Source organism: Chiloscyllium plagiosum, unplaced genomic scaffold (genome assembly GCF_037043375.1).
Source record: "Chiloscyllium plagiosum isolate Xiang-an unplaced genomic scaffold, Cpla_swu_hap1 HiC_scaffold_45, whole genome shotgun sequence".
In the NCBI taxonomy this organism is placed as follows: Eukaryota; Metazoa; Chordata; class Chondrichthyes; order Orectolobiformes; family Hemiscylliidae; genus Chiloscyllium; species Chiloscyllium plagiosum.
In genome coordinates, this window is record NW_028270183.1 from 53686951 (window position 1) to 53710458 (window position 23508).

Here is a 23508-nt window from a genome sequence, read left to right on the forward strand (position 1 = left end):
AAAGAGATGATTGTAGGAAGGACGAAAGGTTCTAACAACAGATAATGGATGGAAGGAATGAAGCATCAAACAAGATATGATGGATGGAAGGATTGAAGGAATGACAAAGCGACGATAGATGGATGGAAGTCGGAATGGAAGGAAGGAATGAAGGAAGAAGAGATCGAAAAAGAGTTAGTGGATGGAAGGAATGTTGGAAGGAAGGATGGATGGAAGGAAAATCCGACAAAGAAATGATAGATAAAAAGGAAGGAAGAAGGGAAGGAAGGAATAAAGGATCGAAAATGAGTCGAAGGATGGAAGGGAGAAAGGAAGGAATGATCAAAAATGAGATGTTGGAAGGATGCAAGGAAGGGAGGATCGAAAATGAGATGTTGGATGGAAGGAAGGATCAATAAAGAGATGATTGAGAGAAGTAACGAAGGATGGAAGTATCGAAAAGCGTCAATGGATGGAACGAAGGAAGGAAGGAAGCAATGATCGAAATTACGTGATGCATGGAAGAAAGGGAGGATCGAAAATGAGATAATAGATAGAAGGAATGAAGTATCGAAAAAGCGATGATGGATGAATGGATGGAAGGATCGGATAACGAATAATGCATGGGAGGGAGGGAGGATCAAAAAAGAGATGATGGATGGATGTAAGGAAGGAACGAAACGGCGAGGACAGATGAATGGAAGTCAGAAAGGAATGAAGCAATGAAGGACTGAGAGATCAAAAAAGAGATGATGGATGAAAGGAAGAATGGAAGGAAGGATGAAAGAAAGGATGGAAGGAAGGAAGAATCAAAAAAGAGATTATGGAAAAAATGAACGAGAAAGGAAGGAAGGAATGAAGGATCGAAAAAGAGAAGATGGGTGGAAGGAAGGAAGGAATGATCGAAAAAGAGATATTGGAAGGAAGTCAAGAAGGAAGGAAGGAAGGCAAAATAGATGAATGGATGCATTGAGGGCAGGATCGAAAAAGAGATGATGGATTGAAGGAAGGTAGGAAGGATCCAAAAATAGATGATGCATGGATGGAAGGAAGGAAGGAAGAATTGAAAAAGAGATGTAGGATTGACAAACAGATAATGGATAGAAGGGAGGAACTATCAAAAAAGATATGATGGCTAAATGGATACAAGAAAGGAAGGAAGGATTTTAGGAAGGAGAGATCGAAAATGAGATGGCAGATGGAAGGAAGGGTGGAAGGAAGTATCAATCGAAAAAGATTAGATGGAAGGAAGGAAGGAATGATCGAAAAATGATATGTTGGAAAGAAGGTAAGCATGTAGGAAATAACGAAAAAGAGATGGATGGATGCAATGAGGGCATGATCGAAAAAGAGACTTTGGATTGAAGGAAGGAAGGATCCAAATGCAGATGATTCATGTAAGGAAGGAAGGATTTAAAGAGATGATGGATGGAAGGAAGGAAGAAAGTAAGGAGAGCAGGAAGGACGGATCGATAAAGCCATGATAAATGGAAGGAACGTAGAATGGAATTATTGAAAAAGAGTTAACGTATGGAATGAAGGAATGAAGGAAACAAGATCAGAAAGTGGATGATGGATGGAAGGAATGATGTTCAAACAAACGATGATGGATGAAAGAATGGAAGGATCGAAAAACGGAGAATGGATGGAAGAGAGGAAGGATCAAAAAATACATGATAAATGGATGGATGGAAGGAAGAAAGGAATGAAAAATAGAGAATTGATGGATGGAAGGCAGAAAGGAAGGAAGGAATGAATGAAGGAAAGGAGAGATCGAAAATGAGGTGATGGGTGGAAGGAATGTTGGAAGGAAGGATGGAAGAAAGGATCAATGGAAAAAAGAATTGAAAAAGAGATGATAGATAAAAAGGAAGAAAGGAAGGAAGGAATGAAGGATCAGTAAAGAGAAGATGGATGGAAGGAAGAACAGAAGGAATGATCAAAAGCGAGATATTGGATGGGAGGAAGGAAGGATTGATAAAGAGATGATGGAGGGAAGGATGGAAGGAATGAAAACGCAATGATGGATGGTTGGAAAGAAGGAAGGAATAAAGGATCGATAAAAAGATGATGCATGGAAGGAAGGAAGAATCGGAGGACCGAATGCACCTTAATCAATGGAATGAATGCAGGAAGGATGCAAGAAAGGAAGGGAGGATCGAAGAAGAGACGTTGGGTGGGTGGAAGGAAGGGTGGAAGGAGGGACCTAAATAGTTATGATGGATGGAAGGACGAAAGGAAGGAAGGAACGAAAACACGATGATAGATGGAAGGAAGGAAGGAAGGAGTGAAGGATCGATAGATAGAAGATGGATGGATGGAAGGAATGATGGATCGAAAAAGAGATGATGGATGGATGGATTAAGAAGGAACAAAATGAAGTATCGAAAAAGAAATGATGGATGGAAGGAAGGAAGGATCGAAAAAGAGATGATGGATGGAATGAATGAAGGAATGAATAAAGGATCGATAAAAAGATGATGGATAGATGGAAGGAATGAAGGATCGAAAAATAGATCATGGATGTAATAAAGAGATGATGGATTGCAGAAAGTAAGCAAGGATGGAAGGATCGAAAACCGAGATGATGGATGGAAGAAATGTTGGACAAAGAGATGATGGATGGAAAGAAGTAAGCGTCGAAAATGAGATGGTGGATGGAAGAAAGGGAAAGATCGAAAAAGTGATGACAGATCTGACGGACGGAAGGAACGGCACGGTGGGCGGCACGGTGGCACAGTGGTTAGCACTGCTGCCTCACAGTGCCAGAGACCCGGGGTCAATTCCCGGCTCAGGAGACTCTCTGTGTGGAGTTTGCACATTCTCCCCGTGTCTGCGTGGGTTTCCTCCGAGTGCTCCGGTTTTCTCCCACAATCCAAAAAATGTGCAGGTTAGGTGAATTGACCATGCTAAATTGCCCGTAGTTTTAGGTGAAGGGGTAAATGTAGGAGAATGGGTCTGGGTGGGTTACGCTTCGGCGGGTCGGTGTGGACTTGCTGGGCCGAAGGGCCTGTTTCCACACTGTAAGTAGTCTAATCATCTAATCTAAAGGAAGGCGGGATGGGAAAAGAGGTGATGTTTGGAAGGAAGGAAGTAATGGCGAATTGAAAAAGAGATGATTGTTGGATGGAGTTAAGAAGGAACAAGAATAGAAGGATCGAAAACGAAATAATGGATGGAAACAAGAAAAGATCATAAAAGAGATGATGAATGGAAGGAATGAAGGAAAGAAGGATCTAACCAGAGATGATGAATTAATGTAATTAAGAAGGAGCAAGAAAGGAAGGATCCAAAAGGAGATGATGGGTGGAAGAAAGGAAGGAACGACAAAGCGACGATGGATTGATGGAAGGCAGTATGGAAGGAAGGAATGAAGGAAGGAGAGATCAAAAAAGAGATGATGGATGGAAGGAATGTTGGGAGGAAGAATGGAAGAAAGGACGGATGGAAGGAAGAATCGAAAACGAGGTGACGGATAAAATGGAAGGAAAAAGGATGGAAGGACTGAAGGATCAAAAAGAGAAGATGGACGGAAGGAAGGAAGGAAGGTTGGAAGTAAGCCGTGACTGATGGAAGGAAAGAAGGATGGAATTATCAAAAAAGAGTGAACGGATGTAATGAAGGAATGAAGGAAGCAAGATTCGAAATGGATGATGGATGGGAAGAAGGATGTATCAACAAAGCGATGATGGATGATTGGATGGAAGGATCGAAAAACAGATAATGCATGGAAGACAGGAAGGATCAATAATGCGATGATGGATGGATGGATGGAAAAAAGGAAGGAAGAAATGAAGGAAGTAGAGATCGATAATGAGATGATGAATGGAAGGAAGGATGGAAAAAAGGATGGAAGCAAGGAGCAATCAAAAAGAGATGATGGATATAAAGGAAAGATAAAGGAAGGAAGGATTTAAGGATCGTAAAAGAGGAGATGGATGGAAGGAAAGAAGGCAGAAATGATCGAAAAAGAGATATTGGTAGGTAGGTAAGAGTATAGGAAGGCACGAAAACGAGATGTATGGATTGAATGAGGGCATGATCGAAAAGGAGATGACGGATTGAAGGACGGAAGGAATGATTCAAACACAGATGATGCATGGAAGGAAGGAAGGAAAGATCAAAAAAGAGATGTTGGAAGGATGCAAGGAAGGCAGTATCGAAAATGAGATGCTGGATGGAAGGAAGGAAGGATCGATAAAGCGATGATTGATGGAAGGAACGAAGGATGGAAATATTGAAAAAGCATTAATGATTGAAACGAAAGAAGGAAGGAAGCAAGGATCGAAAGTAGATGATAGATTGGAGGATGAAAGTATCAAAAAGGCGTTGATGGATGAATGGATGGAAGGATCGAAAAACGGATCATGGATGGAAGGGAGGAAGGATCAAGAAAGAGATGTTGAATGGATGGTAGGAAGGAAAGAAAAAGAGAAGATGGATGGAAGGAAGGAAGGAAGCAGTGATTGAAAAGGAGATGGATGGATGCAATGAGGGCAGGATCGGAAAAGAGATGATGGATTGAAGGAAAGAAGGAAGGAAGCATCCAAAAATAGCTGATGGATTGAAGGAAGGAAGGAAGGAAGGAAAGATCGAAAAAAGAGGTGATAGGTGGAAGGAACGACGGATTGAAGTAACGAAAACGCACTGATGGATGGATGGAAGATATGAATGATCGAAAAAGAGATGGTAGATGGATGTAATTAAGAAGGAACAAAAAGGAAGGATAACAAAGAGATGATGGATTGAAGGAAGGAAGGATCACAAAAGAGATGATGAATGGATGGACTGAAGAAAGGAACATGGAAGGAAGGATCCATAAAGAGATGACGGATGGAGGGAAGGTACGAAAGAAGTATCGAAAAAGAGATGATGGTTAGAAGGGAGGAAAGAAGGAGGGATCGACGAAGCTGATAGATGAAAGGAAGGAAGGATCGAAAAAGAGATGATGGCTGGAAGGAACGTTGGAAGGAATGAAGGATCGATAAAAAGATGCTGGATGGATGCAAAGAATGAAGAATCAGCAAAGAGGTGATGGATGGAACGACGTAAGGATGGATTAAATGAGAACAGAAATAGAAATAACAGATCGAAGGAAGTTAGGATTGATAATGAGATAAGAGATGGAAGGAAGAATTTTAAAAGAGATGATGGATGGAAGGAAGGATCAAAGGGAAATGATCGATGGAAGGCAGGAAGGATCAGAAAAGAGATGATGGATAGAACGAGGTAAGGATCAAAATGGAGATGGTGTGTGGAAGGAAGAACAGAAATTGAGATAATGAATGGAAGGAAGGTAGGATTGAAAAGGAGATAATGGATGGATTAAAGGGACGATCGAAAAACAGAAGATGGGTGGCAAGAAGGAAGGAAGCAAAGAAGGATCGAAACAGAGATGATTGATTGATGGAAGGAAAGAAGGGTCGTCAGACAGATGATGGATAGAAGGATGGAAGGAATGATCGAAAAAGAAATGTTAGAAAGGAAGGCAGGAAGAAGGATCGAAATAGAGATTATGTATGGAAAGAAGGACGGATCGCACAAGAGATGATGGATGGAAGGAGAAAGAATCGACAAATTGATGATGGATGGAAAGAGGGAAATATCGAAAAAGAGATTATGTATTGATGGGTGGAAGGATCGAAGAATAGATGATGGATGGAAGGAAGTAAGGAAGAATCGAAAAAGAAATAATGTTTGGAAGGAAGGGAGGATCGAAAAAGAAATGATGGATGAAAGAAAGGAAGGAACAAGGAAGGAAGAATCGTAAAAGAGATGGTTTATGGATGGAAGGAAGAAAGGAAAAGGAAGGAGGGATCAAAAATAGACAATGGGTAAAGGAACGAAGGAAGGATCGAAAAAGGTGTTGGATGAAAGGAAGGATCAAAAAAGAGATGATGCATGGAAATAAGGAAGTAAGGATCGAAAAAGCGATGATTGATGGAAGGAATGAAGGATGGAAGTATCGAAAAAGAGGGAGCGAGGGAGGAAGGAAGGGTGCATCACAATAGGCAGGCAGGATGGAAGGAAGGAAGGAAGGAAAGATGGAAGGAAGAATCCAAAGTGGAATGGAGGAATGAAGGAAGGGAGAATCAAATAAGGCAGGGAGGAAGGAAGGTAGGAAGGAAGGAAGGAAGGAATGAAAGAAGGAAGGAAGGACCGTAAATGGGAGGGAGGAAGGAAGTAACGAAGGAAGGAAGAAACCTTTCCATAAATGTAGGCACAAGGAAGGAAGGATGGAAGTATCGAAAAAGGGAGAGAGAGAGAGGAAGGACGAAAGGAACGAAGGAGGGATGGCATGAAAAATTGCGGGAGGAAGGAAGAATCGAACAAGGGAGGGGGAAGGAAAATGGTATTGGGGAAGGAAGTAAGGATCGAAAAAGGGATGGAGGAAGGAAGGATGGTAAAGGGAAGGAAAGAGTAAGGAAGGTTCGAAATGGAGAGAGGAAGGAATGAAGGAAAGGGTCACAGAAGGAAGGAAGAAAGCAAGGAAGTAAAGAAGGAAGGATGGATGGATCGAAAAAACGAGGAGTTAGGAAGGAAGGATTGAAAAGGGAGGGAAAAATAAGTAACGAGGGCACAACTGAAAAGGGAGAGCAGAAGGATGGAGTTAAGGAAGGAAGTAAGGAAATAAGCTTTGACAAAAGCATGGAGAAAGGGATGAATGAAGGAAGGAAGTAAGGATTGGAAAAGATAGGTAGGATGGAAGGAAGGATCAAGAAAGTGATAGAGGGAGGAAGAAAGGACGGAAGAATTCAAAAATGGAGCGACGAAAGATAAAGGAAGGAAGGATTGAAAAAGAGAGAGATGAAGGAACGAAATAAGGATTGAAGGAAGGAAAGAAGTAAAGATTAAAAGCGAGTGAGGAAGGGAGGAACGAAGGAAAGAAGGAAGGAACAAATGAAGGAAGGAAGAATCAAAAACGGAGGGAGGGAGAAAGGAAAGAATTGTCATAAAAGGGAGGGAGGGAGGAAGGAAGGAAGGAAGAAAGGAAGGAAGAATCCAAAAGGGGAGGAGGAGGAAGAAAGGAATTAAGGAAAGAAATAAGGAAGTGTTTACTGAAAAAGGGAAGGAGGAAGGAAGGAAGCAAGGAAGGAGCGAAAAAGGGATGGAGGAAGGAAGGAAGGATTGAAAAAGTGAGAGATGAAGGAAAGAAGTAAGGAATAAAGGAAGGAACGAAGGAAGGATTGAAAAAGCGATTGAGGAAGGAAGAAATGAAGGAAAGAAGGAAGGAAGAAATGAAGGAAGGAACAAAACCGGAGGGATGAAAGAAGGAAGGATGTGAAGGAAGGACGGATCGAAAAAGCACAGGATGAAGGAAAGAAGGATCGAACAAGGAAGGGAAGAGAGAAGGAAGGGTAGAAAAGGTATTGGGGAAAGAAGTAAGGATCAAAAAAAGCAAAGTAGAAAAGGAGGGAAGAAAGAAGGAAGGAAGGAAAATGGTAGTGGAGAAGGAAGGACGGAGGAAGGGAGGAAGAATCAGAAAAGGGGGAGAAAAGGAAGGAACGAAGGAAGGATAGAAAGAAGGGATGGAAGAAAGAATGATGTATCATAAAAGGAAGGAATAAAGGAGGGGATGAAGGGTCAAAAGGGGGCGTCAGGAAGGAATGAATTAAGGAATGAAGGATCGATGATAAGACGGATGAAAAAAATGGAGGGAGGAGGCCAGGATATTTTGAAAAATGGAGGGAGGGAAGAAGGAAGGGAAGAAAGAAGGGAGGAAGGGAGGGAGAATTGAAAAAGTGAGATAGGAAGGAACTAAGTAAGGAATGAAACCTTAATATGCTTCATTCACCAACAACAGTCCTGTCTGTGTAAAATGCCCCGCCCTACCAACATCCTTATTCCTGTTAACTGATCTCTCCCACCTCCCCATCTCCATGAACTGCTGCAGGCCATACAGCTCTCGACATTTCTTTACCTCACTGAGGCTCTATGGTCCTCCCTCCATGTGAAACCATCTCCGTTCTCCACAATATTATCAGTCTGGGTTGTCTGCTGCAGATCAAACTATTGGTGTCTCTGTAAACTCCGACACACCTCACAAAACTGCCTATTTATGTCTCTTCCTTCGGATCCCATCCTCTTCAGCTTTCTGAAAACTCTTCCTGACATTGTAACCCTCCCTATTTAGAACATATAACAGTACAGCGTAGTACAGTCCCTTTGACCATCAATGTTGTGCTGACCTTTTATCCTCCTCTAAGAATAAACTAACCAATATGCCCTACAGTTTATTATCACCCACGCGCCTATCCAAGATTTTCTTGAATGTCCCTAATGCTTCTGACTTTACTACCACTGTTAGCAGTGCATTCCACGCACCCACTACTCTCTTTGTAACGAACTTAATTATGTGATCTCCCTTGAACCTTCCTCCAGTCATCTTCAATTTATGCCCCATCGTTGTAGCCATTTTCGCAATGGGAAATGTCTGTGGCAAGCCACTCTATCAATGCCTCTTATCATCTTGTACAACTCCAAGCAGTCACCTCTCATCCTTTTTCATTCCAATGAGTAAAGCACCATGTCGCTGAAACTTTCTTCACAAGACATTTATTACAGTGCACGCAGCAGCCTGATAAATTTCGTCTGCACTCTCACTATATCTTCCACATCTTTCTGATAGTGAGGCAACCAGAGCTGAACACAATATGCCAAGTGATGTTCGGCCAGGGCTCTATAGAGCTGTAGCAAAACCTCGTGGCCCTTAAACTCAATCACCCTGCTAATCAAAGCCAACACAACATACCCCTTCTGAAAAGGCTATCAACTTGAGTAGCAACTTTGAGGGATCTATGGAAGGGGACACCCAGATCCTTCTGTTTCTCCACACTGACAAGAAGTCTGCTTTTGAACCTGTACAGGTTTTCTGCGGAATCCTTCAATCTTAAACCATGCCTATCTTGGTAGCTTTCTCCAATCCCTGCAACACTCGTAAACTGTGAAACCTCGTCAAGTCCCAACAGTCCTCCTGAGCACTGTAACCGCCTTTATTACTCTGAAACCTCAAAATCATTGAAGCCTCTTTTTGCCACAACAATATTCCTAATAGATACAAATCCCTCCCGGCCTGATATCCTTCCGTATCTCTGTAACGTCCACCATCCTCCAGTGTCCTTCTAAGGAACATTGCAGTGGAAGGAAGAGTTGTAGAGTCCGAGCCATGTGACGGAGGTAGGAAGGGCTGCAGAACCTGGAGAATGGTGCAAATGTAGGATGAAACATCGACCCCGCAGAAGTTAGAGGGAGCAGGATTCATAGATCCTGCAGGATGGGACCAAGAATGAGTTGCGGATCCTGAAGGATGTTTAAATTTGAATGACTGAGTGTTTTTGATCAGAATTTTGGGCCGATCTGGATATCCAATTTATGGAGATATTTGCTAGAATAGCTGTGCACCCTTCAGATTCGTAGGCTGGGAGATATGAGTTTGGATGTGGATCCATTATCCCATTCTGTCTGTGTGCCTGATGCTGACCTTTTACTTTTCTGATTTAAGCATTCTCCATGCATTGGTGACCTACAGATCTACATGACTGACAAGAGCTCACCTCATCAAAACATTTCTTTTGAACGTTTATTTTTTCATTATTTTCAAGTGGCAGTTTCGCGAGATGCAGGAAATTTCGAGTTTCAATTTTGAGAGAATGGGACCTTTATCATTGGAAATTGGGAAGCCTTCAAAAATGAGAACTGCAGTTCTGAGACAGGAGATGTATTCCTGTTAGGGTGTAAGAAAAGGCTGGTAGGTGTAGGGAATGCCTGATAATTAGAGAAATTGAGGTTTTAGTTAAGAAAAAGAATAAGCATATGTCCAGTATGGACAGGAGATAATATGAATCCTTAGAAAAGTGTAAAGGCAGTAGGAATATACTAAAGTGGGAAATCAGGCGGGCAAAAATGAGGCATGAGATAGCTTTCACTTACAAGGTTAAGGGCGATCCAAAGGGCTTTTATGAATACATAAATGACAAAACGGCAACTAGGGAAAGAATAGAATACCCTTGCTCAAAGATTAGCAAGGTAGCCTGCACGTGGATGAGGGAGATACCAAACAAGTATTTTGCATCAGTGTTTACTGTAGACAAGGACATGGAACATAGAGAATGTTCGGAATAGGTGGTGAATTCTTGAAAACTGTCCATATCACAGAGGAGGGGGCGTTGGATGTCTTGAAACGCATACATGTGGATAGATACCCAGGACCAGATCAGGTGTACCTTAGACCATTTTAGGAAGCTAGGGAAGTGATTGCTGGGCCTGTTGCTGATATATTTGTGTCATCGATAGTCACAGGTGAGGTGCTGGAAAACTGGAGGTTGTCTAACGTGGTGCCATTATTTAACAAGATAGCAAGGAGAAGCCAGGGACCTACAGATCGATTCGCCTGACGTCAGTGGTGGGCAAGTTGAAGGAAGGAATCATGCAAGACAGGATTTGCATGTATTTAGAAAGGCAATGTCTAATTAAGGATAGCATAGCTTTGAACGTGTGAAATCATGTCTCAAGAAATTGATTGAGATTTTTCAAGAAGTAACAAAGAGGATTAATGAGTGCAGCGCGGTGGATGTGATCGATGTGGACTTCAGTAAGGTCTTCGAAAAGATCCCACATGGGAGAATGGTTAGCAAAGTTAGATCCCATGGAATACGGGGAGAACTTCCCATTTGGATACAGAACAGTCTCGAAGGGAGAAGACAGATGGTGGTGGTGGAGGGTGGTTTATCAGAATGACGGTCTGTGACAAGTGGTGTGCAACAAGATTCAGTGCTGAGTCCACTACTTTTCATCATTTACATAAATTATTTAGATGTGAACATGAGAGGTATTGTTAGTAAGTTTGCAGATGACACAAAAATTGGAGGTGTAGTGGGATGCGAATAATGTTAGTTCAAATTGCAACGGGATCTGGATCAGATGGGCCAATGGGTTGAGAATTGGCAGATGGAGTTCAAGTGGTGTGAGCAGCAGCTAAGGTAAGACAGTTTGTTTTAAAATTACTTACCGGTAGCGGGTGGAGGTGTTTTTTTCTCTCTTTACAAAAAGAGCGGGAGCAGCAGGGGGAAGTCATGAAGACCAGAGGGGCAGCCGGGAAGGAAAGTAGTGAGTATAAATACTCACCCTTCGACGCCAACGGTCGCTTTGAGTGCGAGTAGCAGCTAAGAAAGAGCGGGAGCAGCAGGGGAAAGTGACGAAGACCAGAGGGGCAGCCGGGAAGGAAAGCAGTGAGTATAAATACTCACCCTTCGACGCCAACGGTCACTTTGAGTGCGAGCAGCAGCTCAGGTAAGACAGTTTGTTTTAAAATTACTTACCGGTAGCGGGCAGTGGTGTTTTTTTTTCTCTCTTTACAGAAAGAGCGGGAGCAGCAGGGGGAAGTGACGAAGACCAGAGGTGCAGCCGGGTAGGTGTTTCTTTTTCCCCTTTAAAAGCGCGCAGGAGAAGAACCCGAGGCACTACAGAGGTAGTGTCTCCCACCGCCCTCCTCCTCTAACCTAAATAATAAGGCGCGTTGTGGTAAGTAGGTAAGTGCTGCATTTTGCTTGTTGTATTCTTTAGACACAGATTTTTTTATAAAAGGTTACTTTCAGAGGGATGGCAGTGAAGGCAGTGCAATGTTCCTCTTGCAACATGTTTGAGATGAGGGATGCCATGGACGTCCCTGCTGATTACACTTGCAGGAAGTGCACCCATCTCCAGCTCCTCCAAGACCGTGTTAGGGAGCTGGAGCTGGAGTTGGATGAACTTAGGATCATTCGGGAGGCAGAGGGGGTCATAGATCGGAGCTTTAGGGAAGTAGTAACTCCAAAGATGGCAGATAGATGGGTGACGGAGAGGGACACTGGGAGGAAGCAGCCAGTGCAGGGACCCCCTGCGGCCGTTCCCCTCAATAAAAAGTATACCGTTTTGGATACTTGTGGGGGGGGGGGACTTACCAGGGGTAAGTAACGGGGCTCAGACCTCTGGCACGGAGCCTGTCCCCGTTACTCAGAAGGGAAGGGTGGAGAAGAGCAGAGCGATAGTAATTGGGGACTCGATAGTTCGGGGCACAGATAGGCGGTTTTGTGGGAACGAGAGAGACTCACGTTTGGTATGTTGCCTCCCAGGTGCAAGGGTACGTGATGTCTCTGATCGTGTTTTCCGGTTCCTTAAGGGGGGGGGGGGGGAGCAGCCCGAAGTCGTGGTCCACATTGGCACTAATGACATAGGTAGGAGGAGCACTGAGGATGTTAGGCAGGCTTTCAGGGATCTAGGTTGGAAGCTCAAAGTTAGAACGAACAGAGTTGTTGTCTCTGGTTTTTTACCCGTGCCACGTGATAGAGAGTCGAGGAATAGGGAGAGAGATCAATTAAATGCGTGGCTACAGGGATGGTGCAGGAGGGAGGGATTCCGGTATTTGGATAACTGGGGTTCTTTCTGGGGAAGGTGGGACCTCTATAAACAGGATGGTCTGCACCTGAACCTGAGGGGCACCAGTATCCTTGGTGGGAGGTTTGCTAGTGCTCTTGGCGGGGGGGGGGGGGGGGGGGGTTAAACTAACTCTGCAGGGGCATGGTAACCCAGAATGTAGCTTTAGGGTGCAGGACCTGGAGTGTAGGGAGGTTAGGAACATGGCATCAATTTCAAAGGAGGGTGCCTGTAAACAGGAAAATGGCTTGAAGTGTGTATACTTCAATGCAAGAAGTATACGAAATAAGGTAGGTGAACTTGCAGCGTGGGTTGGTACCTGGGAGTTGTGGCTATTACGGAGACATGGGTAGAACAGGGACAGGATTGGCTGTTGCAGGTTCCAGGGTTTAAATGTTTTAGTAGGGTCAGAGGTGGGGGTAAAAGAGGGGGAGGTGTGGCATTGCTTGTCAAAGGTAGTATTATAGCTGTGGGAAGGACGATGGATAAAGACTCGCCTTCTGAGGTAATTTGGGCTGAGGTTAGGAATAGGAAAGGTGAGCTCAACCTGTTAGGAGTCTTTTACAGGCCTCCTAATAGTCCTAGAAACGTAGCAGAAAGGATTGCGAGGATGATTCAAGAGAACAGTGAAAGTAATAGGGTGGTTGTGATGGGGGACTTTAACTTTCCTGATATTGATTGGGACAGCTATATCTCAAGTTCGTTAGATGGGTCAGTGTTTGTCCAATGTGTGCAGGAGGGTTTCCTGACACAATATGTAGATAGGCCAACAAGAGGTGAGGCCATACTGGATTTGGTTCTGGGTAACGAACCACGCCAGGTGTTAGAATTATAGGTAGGTGAGCACTTTGGGAACAGTGACCACAATTCGGTGACTTTTACTCTCGTGATGGAGAGGGATAAGTGTGCACTACAGGGCAAGAGTTATAGCTCGGGGCAGGGAAAGTATGATGCGGTGAGGCATGACTTAGGATGTGTGGCTTGGAAAAGTAAGCTTCAAGGCAAGGGCGCAATTGATATGTGGAGCTTGTTCAAGGAGCAACTGTTGAGTGTCCTTGATAATTATGTACCCGTCAGGCAGGGAGGAAAGGGTCGTGTGAGGGAGCCGTGGTTTAATAAGGAATTGGAATCCCTTGTTAAATGGAAGAGGGCGGCCTATGTAAAGATAAGGCGTGAAGGTTCAATTGGGGCGATTGAGAGTTATAAGGTAGCCAGGAAGGACCTGAAGAGAGAGCTAAGAGCAGCAAGGAGGGGACATGAAAGGTCCTTAGTTGGTAGGATTAGGGAAAACCCTGAGTCTTTCTATAGGTATGTCAGGAATAAAAGAATGACTAGGGTAGGAATAGGTCCAGTCAAGGATAGTAGTGGGAAGTTGCGTGTGGAGGCTGAAGAGATTGGGGAGACACTGAATGAATACTTTTCGTCAGTATTCAATCAGGAACAGGACATTGTTGTCAATGTGAATACTGAGTCACAATTAACTAGAATGGATGGCTTTGAGGTATGTAGAGTAGAGGTGTTGGAAATTCTGGAAAGGGTGAAAGTAGATAAGTCCCCTGGGCCTGATGGCATTTATCCTAGGATTCTCTGGGAAGCAAGGGAGGAGATTGCAGAGCCATTGGCCTTGATTTTTATGTCCTCGTTGTCTACAGGAGTAGTGCCAGAAGGTTGGAGGCTAGCAAATTTGGTTTCCTTGTTCAAGAAGGGGAGTCGGGATAACCCGAGTAACTATAGGCCGGTGAGTCTCACTTCTGTTGTGGGCAAAATCTTAGAGAGAATTGTAAGGGATAGGATTTATGCACATCTGGATAGGAATAATGTGATCAAGGATAGTCAGCATGGTTTTGTGAAGGGCAGGTCGTGCCTCACAAACCTTATTGAATTCTTTGAGAAGGTGACTAAGGAGGTGGACGAGGGGGAAGCAGTAGATGTATTGTATTTGGATATTAGTAAGGCGTTTGATAAGGTACCCCATGGTAGACTACTGCAAAAAATACGGAGGTATGGCATTGAGGGTGAGTTGGAAGTTTGGATAAGGAGTTGGCTGGCTGGAAGAAGACAGAGGGTAGTAGTTGATGGCAAAGGTTCATCTTGGAGTGCCGTCACTAACGGTGTTCCGCAAGGATCTGTTTTGGGACCATTGCTGTTTGTCATTTTTATAAATGACCTGGAGGAGGGGTTAGAAGGTTGGGTGGGCACGTTTGCGGATGATACGAAAGTCGGAGGAGTTGTAGACAGTGAGGAAGGATGTGGCAGATTACAGCGGGATATAGATAAGCTGCAGAACTGGGCAGAAACGTGGCAAATGGAGTTCAATGTAGCTAAGTGTGAGGTGATTCACTTTGGTAAGAGTAATAAAAAGATGGGGTACTGGGCTAATGGACGGATACTTGGTAGTGTGGATGAGCAGAGGGATCTTGGTGTCCATGTACACAGATCTTTGAAAGTTGCCACCCAGGTAAATAGTGCGGTGAAGAAGGCATATAGCGTACTGGCTTTTATTGGTAGAGGAATTGAGTTCCGGAGTACTGAGGTCATGTTGCAGTTGTATAAGACTCTGGTGCGGCCGCATCTGGAGTATTGTGTGCAGTTTTGGTCGCCATACTATAGGAAGGATGTGGAGGCACTGGAACGGGTGCAGAGGAGGTTTACCAGAATGTTGCCTGGTATGGTAGAAAGATCGTATGAGGAAAGGCTGAGGCACTTGGGGTTGTTTTCATTGGAGAAAAGAAGGTTTAGGTGTGACTTGATAGAGGTGTACAAGATGATTAGGGGTTAAATAGGGTCGACAGTGAGAATCTGTTTCCATGTGTGGAGTCAGCTATTACAAGGGGGCATAGCTTTAAATTAAGGCGGGGAGGTAGGTATAGGACAGATGTTAGGGGTAGGTTCTTTACTCAGCGAGTCGTGAGTTCATGGAATGCCCTGCCAGTAGCAGTAGTGGACTCTCCCTCATTATGGGGATTTAAGCGGGCATTGGAGAGGCATATGGACGATAGTGGGCTAGTGTAGTTTGGGTGGGCTTGGATCGGCGCAACATCGAGGGCCGAAGGGCCTGTACTGCGCTGTATTCTTCCATGTTCTATGTTCTATGTTCTAATTTAGATAACTGAGTGGCAAAGATATAAAGGGAGCCTAAGGGGCAACTATTTCAGGGAGCAGGTGTTGCTTGTATGAAACGAACTGCCAGAGGAAGTGGTGGAGGCTGGTACTATTACTGCATTTAAAAGGCATTTGCATGGGTATACGAATAGGAAGCGTTGAGAGAGATTTGGGCCACGAGAGTATTTTAGGATATGTGGGTGACGTGGACGAGTTAGGCTGAAGGGTCTGTTTGTGTGCTGTACATCTCTATGACTGTAAATGTTTTCCACTGTCCATTTACATCCACACATTTCACTGTTCCTCCTGTTTTACTTGGGCAGTTCTTCTCTCAAATATTTGTAAATGGCTTTGGTTGTAATTGTAAGGTGTGTTTTATGGTCACTTTAAAATTTTATCTTCTCTTTGAATTCCACTATACTATAATTTTCCAGAGGATTGCTCAGTGTGACATCACTCTTTCACTCAGATGCATCACCCACTGATCGATCTGAGATAGTCACGTACCTAGGAATTTGCACAATGTGTTATTCAAAGACACACTGACAAAATATACGAAGAGGCGTTTGGAGAAGTTTACTTTTGCCAATGTGACAGTCTCAGATTATATAAGGATTGAAGTGTCCCAAAATTATCACAGTGCCTTTGCATTACACAGGATTTCATTGAAATTTGCAACAGTGTTGTGCAATGAAATGCTGTTAAGTAGCCCAAACACTGTGCTCCTGCTTGTGATTTTGACACGTACTACCCAGAATTTGCATGCAGGCTGATTTAGCTGCGTAACCTGAAGCCAAATGCTTTCTCTGTAATTCCTTTGGTATTCATTACTGTCAGGGTTACCTAGCCTGCACTCCCATTCTGCCAGAGATCCCTCGAGGTTGTTTACTGTTGAATATTTATATTCCCCTTTTTGTTCACCCTGTAACCACGTCTCTCTGATGACTAAATCTCGTTTATTGCATTGACACATGTTCATCAACCTTATTACAGATACACTGTCCTTTCCAAAAAATAACATTATAATTGACTTTTTCACACAATTTTCTGTCACAGCCAATTCACTGATGTACTTTTTGGTTAACATCTGTTCCTTGCTGTTCCTCTCTGCTGGTCTTCAGACACATCCCAATGCTGTTCCATTGCTTCATATTTTCTGTTTGGGTTTGGAAATCTCCTTCGATTTGAACCCTGTCCCTGCATCCTTCATGTCAGCTTAAAGCCCTGTCCATAAGCCTACTGAATTGATTGGCCACGACATGGCTCCCAGCAGTGTTGTTTTTAATTCACTTGTGGGATGTTGCAGTCTCTGACTGGCCAGCGTGTATTTCTCACCCCACGCTGCCCTGGAGCTTAGTGTCTTCCTAGATCATTACAGAGGGCAGTTGAAAGTCAATCGCATTGCTCTGGATCCAGATTCATATGTAAGCCAGACCTGTTGCAGATGAAAACTTTCCTTCCTTAAAGAACATTAAGCAGTCAGGTGGGTGTACCGCATCAAATTCTGAACAGTCTTGTGAGAATAACGCAATGTCATCACCTTTCCCACTTGTAGCTCAACCGTCACTGAGTATGTGCAACATGAATCGAAACCATTTCGTTCTGATCATTGTTTGATTCTGAAATCTTTCAGCACTTTGGTGATATCACTCAGTCTCTCTCCATGTGGTATCCCTCACTGTGTGATGCCTAATTGCTGCCTTTGTGAGTATCGCTCGCTCTTGCAGCTACTCCAGATCCTGAGCCAACATAATCCTGCGCTCCAGAGAGACGAGTCAGCACAGGCCAAAGATTTCTCTGTCTTCTGTAGTTACTCAGGAAGTTCCTCACTCAATAAACCTATCAGCTGCTGGGTGTCTCCTCCATCACCTTATTCAAGGCTGTTGGTCAGCCAGAGGGCAGTTTGATCTGGAGCCTTCAATAAATCCTGCAGCGAGGTAAGATCATTCACAAAGAACAGAGCAGAGAACATTTAAAGGGCAAGAATAATTGGTTCACAAGACATGACGGATATTCAGTGCTGAAGGGTAAACACAGACCATAAAGCTACCAGGTTCAATCTCCACCCCCTTGTGAGAGAATTACTTTCAGCTCTCCAGTATTGATCCTTCCTGAGACAGCATAGGGAATTCCCAGTTATCAATTCAAAACTGTGCTTTCTTAGTGAGTATCGACAGAACAGAGGGAAAGAAGGCTTCCCTTAAGAAAGTGCTATTGAAGCCTGGGATCTTGCTGTTCTCTATTTCATCTCCAACACTCTCTGTTGTCAAATCATAGAGTCATAGAACAAGGAAACAGACCTTTCAGTACACCTCATCTACGCCACTGCCTTGAATACTTCTAAATCTGAGAACAGTTCCTATCTCTGTAACCTCCTTCGTTTTCTACAATCTCACTGTGTATTTAAAACCTACTCCAATGCTGACTACTCTCCCTGTCTCTGTAAATGACTCCAGTCTGAATGAAATGCCAAATCTCAGTATTCTCCATCTACAGTCATTACAATAATCCCTATTCCTATCATCTTGCTCAATACCTACAGCACACCTTGCCTCTGAAATATGCTCCAGCGTTTATCAATTCCCCCGCTATCTATGTTCCTTCCTCCAGTACCTACTGTATCACTGTAATACCCCTCTAATCTTCAATCCCTATCACATTCCTGTCTCCCGTCCTACACTACCACATGACCTCTGAAAACATACTATCCCAACAGAATTCCCAATCTGTGCAAACTCCTCCAGTTGCTATTACTTTTCCTAACTGTGTAACCTGCTACAATCCCTGAAACTCTCCCTGTGTATTGTGTTCTGTAGCTACTTTAACCCTCCGCATCTCTGCAACCTCGTCCAGTCTCTGCGATTCCCTCTATCGCTGTGACCTTCTGCCAACACCACAAAACTCTATAAATCAACCTCCTCTCATCTCAACAAGCATTCCTGTCTTTTGAACCTCTTGATGCCACTAAAACCATTCATGTACCTGAAAGATCCTCTTTGTTGCGATATTAAAGCCCAGGTCCTACAGCTGTCACTTTCTGCAACCTCCTTCTGTCTGAAGAACCATCCAGTGTCTACGCCACTGTGTGTTACTAACTTAATCTAAACGCTAAAATGTTGTGCAATAATAAATACCTAATAATCATATTATGAAGGAGTTTTGTGAGCAGAGACCCAGAATACTGTAATATGGATGCTGAGTATGATTTAAGACCATGAGATGTAGGAGCGAAATTATTACATTTGACCCATTGAGTATATTCTGCCCTTTATTTATATCATGGCTGCTCTGATGATCCTTAACTCTCCTTTCCTGTCTTTTCCACAACATTCTTGTTTCCCTGATTCAGTAAAATCTGACCATTTCTGCTGTAAATATTCTTAACGACGCAAACTTGACTGTCCCCTGCATTCAAGAATTCCCACAGAGTCACTCCCACAGAAGACATTCCGCGTCATCTCCGTCTTAAATTGGTGAACCCGTGCTGGGATTTTATGCCCCCGGTTATAGACTCTCTCACAATTGAAACGAAAGGAAGTGACAGGTATAATTATTGTAGATGACATGAGAATTGGTGGAGTTGGGGTTAATGAGCAAGGCTATCCACGTTTAGAGGAGGTTCCAAATCAGTTGGAAAGACGTGCAGAAAAATGGCAAGTTTAGTTTAATTTGAACAAGAATGAGATGATGAAGTTTCGGATGTGAAATTCAAGAAGAAATTCAGGATACCTAGGGATATTGATATTCAGAAGGATCTTGAGCCAGCCCGTAACTTTCTGAAAATGACAACAGAAGTGTTTCAGTTGGGAAAGAAAACAAATGGAACACTGGCATTCATCAGTCACCGACGTTGAGTGCAGTGGTTTGAATCTGATGTTGCGATTGTACAAAGATTTTGTTTGGCCACATTTGAAGTACTGTATGCAATTATCATCTCCATACAATAGGAAGGATGTGGAGCTTTGGAGAGGGTACAAAAGGGGTTTATCAACACCTTGTCTGTATTAGGTTTTTTTTTAGGTGTGTGCAAGCTATAAGAGGAAAATAAACAAAGTTGGATTGTTTTGCAAGAGTTTTTATTCACATAGAGAGTGGAAGTTACCGAGGGAGGTCCTCGAAGCAGAAAAATGAGCAAAGTTTCAAAGGCGCATTTAAACAGAAACATGAGTATGCACACAGATGGACCACGTGCAGGCAGATGGTATGAGTTGAGAAGAGCATCATGGTCGGCAGAACCATAGTGGGCCGAAGGTCTATTGTTGGACTGTACTGTTCTGTTTTCTGACTTATAACCATCTACCCTATCAAAGCCCTTCAGAATCTTGGATGTTTGATTCCATTTCTCTCTCATTTTTCTAAGCTTCAAAGGGTTCAATCTCAATCTACTCCACCTCTTCTCATTAGAAAATGTCTCCATTCCCAAGAACAGCTTGACTGAACCTTCCGTGTCCTGCCTCAAATGCAAGGATATCTTTCTTTCGGGCACTCATACTGTTCATAATATTCTAGGTGTGTATGGTTTTAGGAAGACCTTCCTAGTTTTAGACCCCATTCCATTCGTAAAAAATGCCAGCAATTGATTTGTCTTTTCTATTACCTGCTGACCCTTTCAGCTACCTTTTTAGATTGATGAACAAGAATCCCCATAACCCTTTCCGCTGTCAGTTTGAAAAAGAAAGTGTTAACCTGGCAGTAAGTAGGGAGCATGTTGAAATGTGTTAGAAAGGATATGTCACTAAACAATAACTGGCCACTTTAGAAACACATTTTATAAATAGAGAATGTGTTTTTGAGACTGCTCGATTTTATTTGTTGGTGTGAATGTAAATAGCAGAATAGATAAGGATATAGGAGGGGTTGGTCGTATGGGGTTACGATTTATTTGAATTTTCAGAATCTTTTATGCAAGTTTCAATAAGGGCTATAGAGTAATTTGGAATAGAATAGGGGCCCTTAGTTATCAATAAGGTCGCCTATGTTTGGAACCAGAGGAGATGGGTGAGATATTAGTCAAAATAGTCTTGGCAGAATTTACTGTGGAGAACGAAATGGAAGCTTGGGAACATAGGGAAATAATTAATTATGTATTGGAGAGAGTCCTCAACAGAGAAGCAGAAGTGCTGGAAACTTAAAAACCCTTCCTGGATATGCATGGGAAGAGATTATTTTCTATTCTCTCTTTCTGTGCAAGGAAAAATATTTTGGTAAACTGGGTGACTGAGAGCCCACCTGGAGTTTCGAATTGGTACAGAATAATCATGAAATGCATTTCCCTTGAATTTTTACAAATATAGTGCACCATAAGACCGAATTATTTCATAAAATATGGCAGCCCTTCTTGATTTACACAAATACAGATATTTCGGCCATCCTAACAAGGGATTTTATTTAACTGAGATGGCGAACCTGGCTGGTCCGCGGCCCCTTGGGAGAAGAATTCCGCACGAATACGGGTTTTGTTATGATCTGATGTTAACACATTTCGAGCATGTATCTCACTACACAATTTCTGTATTATCCGTCGATTTTTTTTCTTCCCTGAATAATGTAAGAGACTTAAGTATACACTCTGGTTAGTTGTAGGTTAGATTAGTAGTTAGTTGACTTTTGTTCTTTTCTCTCGGTATATCTTTTATCTGTTTGATAAATTTTGGTTATTGTCTATTTAAGATTTAATTGTATATCTATGTTTATACTTGGGTTTTTTAAAATTTGTAAACTTGGAAAATATGTTAAGTTTTCAATAAAAATATCTAATAAAGGTAGTTCAATCCTCAGTAGCTCATTAGGTCGATCTTAGAATATTGTGGGAAGCTAGGTAGAGATTGCAAAGTCCCTGACAGAGATATTTATATTATCAACAGATGCAGTGAGGTGTCGGAAGACTGGAGGGCGGCTAATGCTGTTCCATCGCTTGAGGACTGCAGAGAAAAAACGGAAAATTACAGACCAGTGATGGGTAAGTTGTTGGAGCAGATTCCGAGAGAAAGAAACCACGTATATTTGGAAAGCTATGGACTGTATAGAGATAAACAGCATAACTTTGTGAGTGGAAAACCATGTTTCACAACCCGTATTGACTCATCGAGGAGGCGGCCCAGAGATAACTGAAGGCAGAGCGGTCACCGTTGCTTACATAGACTTCAGCAAAGCGTTTGACAATGTTCCAAGGGGTGTAGAACATCTCATCAAGAGGAAGAAGGAAACGTAATTATAGGTTGAGAAAGCAAGGAGCAGACAGGTTTCTAGAGGGTAACATGGATTAGCACGGTAGCTCAGTTGTTAGCACTGCTGCCTCATAGCACCAGGGACTCTATTTCGATTCCAGCCTCAGGCCACTGTCTGTGTGGAGTTTGCACATTCTCCCCGTGTCTGCATGGGTTGCCTCCAGGTGTTCCGGTTTTGCACCCACAACATGATTATGTGCAGGTTAGGTGAATCAGCCATGCTAAAATACTCAGTGTTCAGGGATGCGTGGGTTTGGTGCATTAGTTGGACCAATGGAGAGTAATAGTATGGGAGGGACACTCTTCGGAGGGTTGGTATGGAGTTGTTGGGCCAAATGGCATGTTTCCACACTGTAGGGATATTCTGAAGTTATCAGGAAGGCACTTAAGAAAGGACTTAGGACACCTGGAACGGGGCATGAAAAAGCATTGTTTGGAAGGATTAAGGAAAACCATAACGCATCCTCCACTTGTGTGAGGAACAAGAGCATGACCAGAGTAACGGTAGCGCCAATCCGGCATAGTGGAAGGAACTTGGGCCTGGACTCGGAGGAGGTCTAACTGAATACTAAGCCTCAGTATTCATTACTGAGTGGGATCTTGCCATTTGAGAGGATAGCGTGAAAAAGGCTGATATATGTGAACAGGCAGCTGTTAAGATGGACGATGTGCTCAGACTTTTGTAAAATATAAAGATAGCTAAGTCTGCTGATCCAGACGGGATGCGCCCAAGAAGGAAACGATTGTTGCGTCTTTGTAGATTATCTTTGCACCCTCACAGTCCACTGGAGTCGCACCAGATGTTTGGATGCAGGCAAATGTTATTCCCTTGTTCAAGAAAGTGAATATGTATACTCCTGGGAATTAAAGACCTAACAGCCTTATTTCTGTAATGTGCAGAATTTTGGAGAGGGACGGGATTTTTGATTCATTGGAAAACCATAGTTTGACTAGAAAAGTTGATGAGGGTCGAGCTGTGAATGTGCTGTATTTGGACTTCAGCAAGACATTTGATAAGGTTCCCCATGGTAGGTTCATTCAGAAAGTCAGGAGGAATGGGATACAGGGGAACTTAGCTGTCTGGATACAGAATTGGTTGGCCAACAGAAGACAGCGAGTGGTAGTAGAAGGAAGATATTCTGCCTGGAAATCTGTGGTGAGTGGTGTTCCACAGGGATCCTTGGGCCTCTACTGTTTGTAATTTTTAATAATGACTTGAATGAGGGGATTGAAGAATGGGTCAGCAAGTTTGCAAAAGACACAAAGGTTGGAGTTATCGTTGACAGTATAGAGGGTTGTTGTAGGCTGCATCAGGACATTGACAGGATGCAGAGATGGGCTGAGAGGTGGCAGATGGAGTTCAATCTGGATAAATGCGAGTTGATGCATTTTGGAAGGTCGAATTTGAAAGCTCAGTACAGAATTAAGGATAGGATTCTTGGTAGTGTGGAGGAACAGAGGGATCTTGGTGTGCAGATACATTGATCCCTTAAAATGGCCACCCAAGTGGACAGGGTTGTTAAGAAAGTATATGGTGTTTTGGCTTTCATTAACAGGGTGATTTAGTTTAAGAGTGGTGAAATCTTGTTGTAGCTCCATAAACCTTTGGTTAGACCGCACTTGGAATACTGACTCCAGTTCTGGTCGCCCTATTATTGGAAAGATGTGGGTGCTTTGGAGAGGGTTCAGAGGAGGATTACCAGGATGCTGCCTGGACTGGAGGGCTTATCTTATGAAGAGAGGTTGACTGAGCTCGGACTTTTTTCATTGGAGAAAAGAAGGAGGAGAG

At 43.2% G+C, this 23508-nt stretch overlaps 1 protein-coding gene across 1 annotated transcript in view; it reads left to right on the forward strand.

Annotated features, from left to right (window-relative positions):
* Positions 1–4805: 4805 nt before the first annotated feature.
* LOC148136669 (uncharacterized) overlaps positions 4806–23508 on the forward strand; it is a 103169-nt gene continuing 84466 nt past the window's right edge. The window contains exon 1 of the mRNA XM_087983357.1: positions 4806–4854. Within this exon, the coding sequence (XP_087839483.1) occupies positions 4806–4854 (49 nt within the window). The remainder of the gene's footprint in view (positions 4855–23508) is intronic.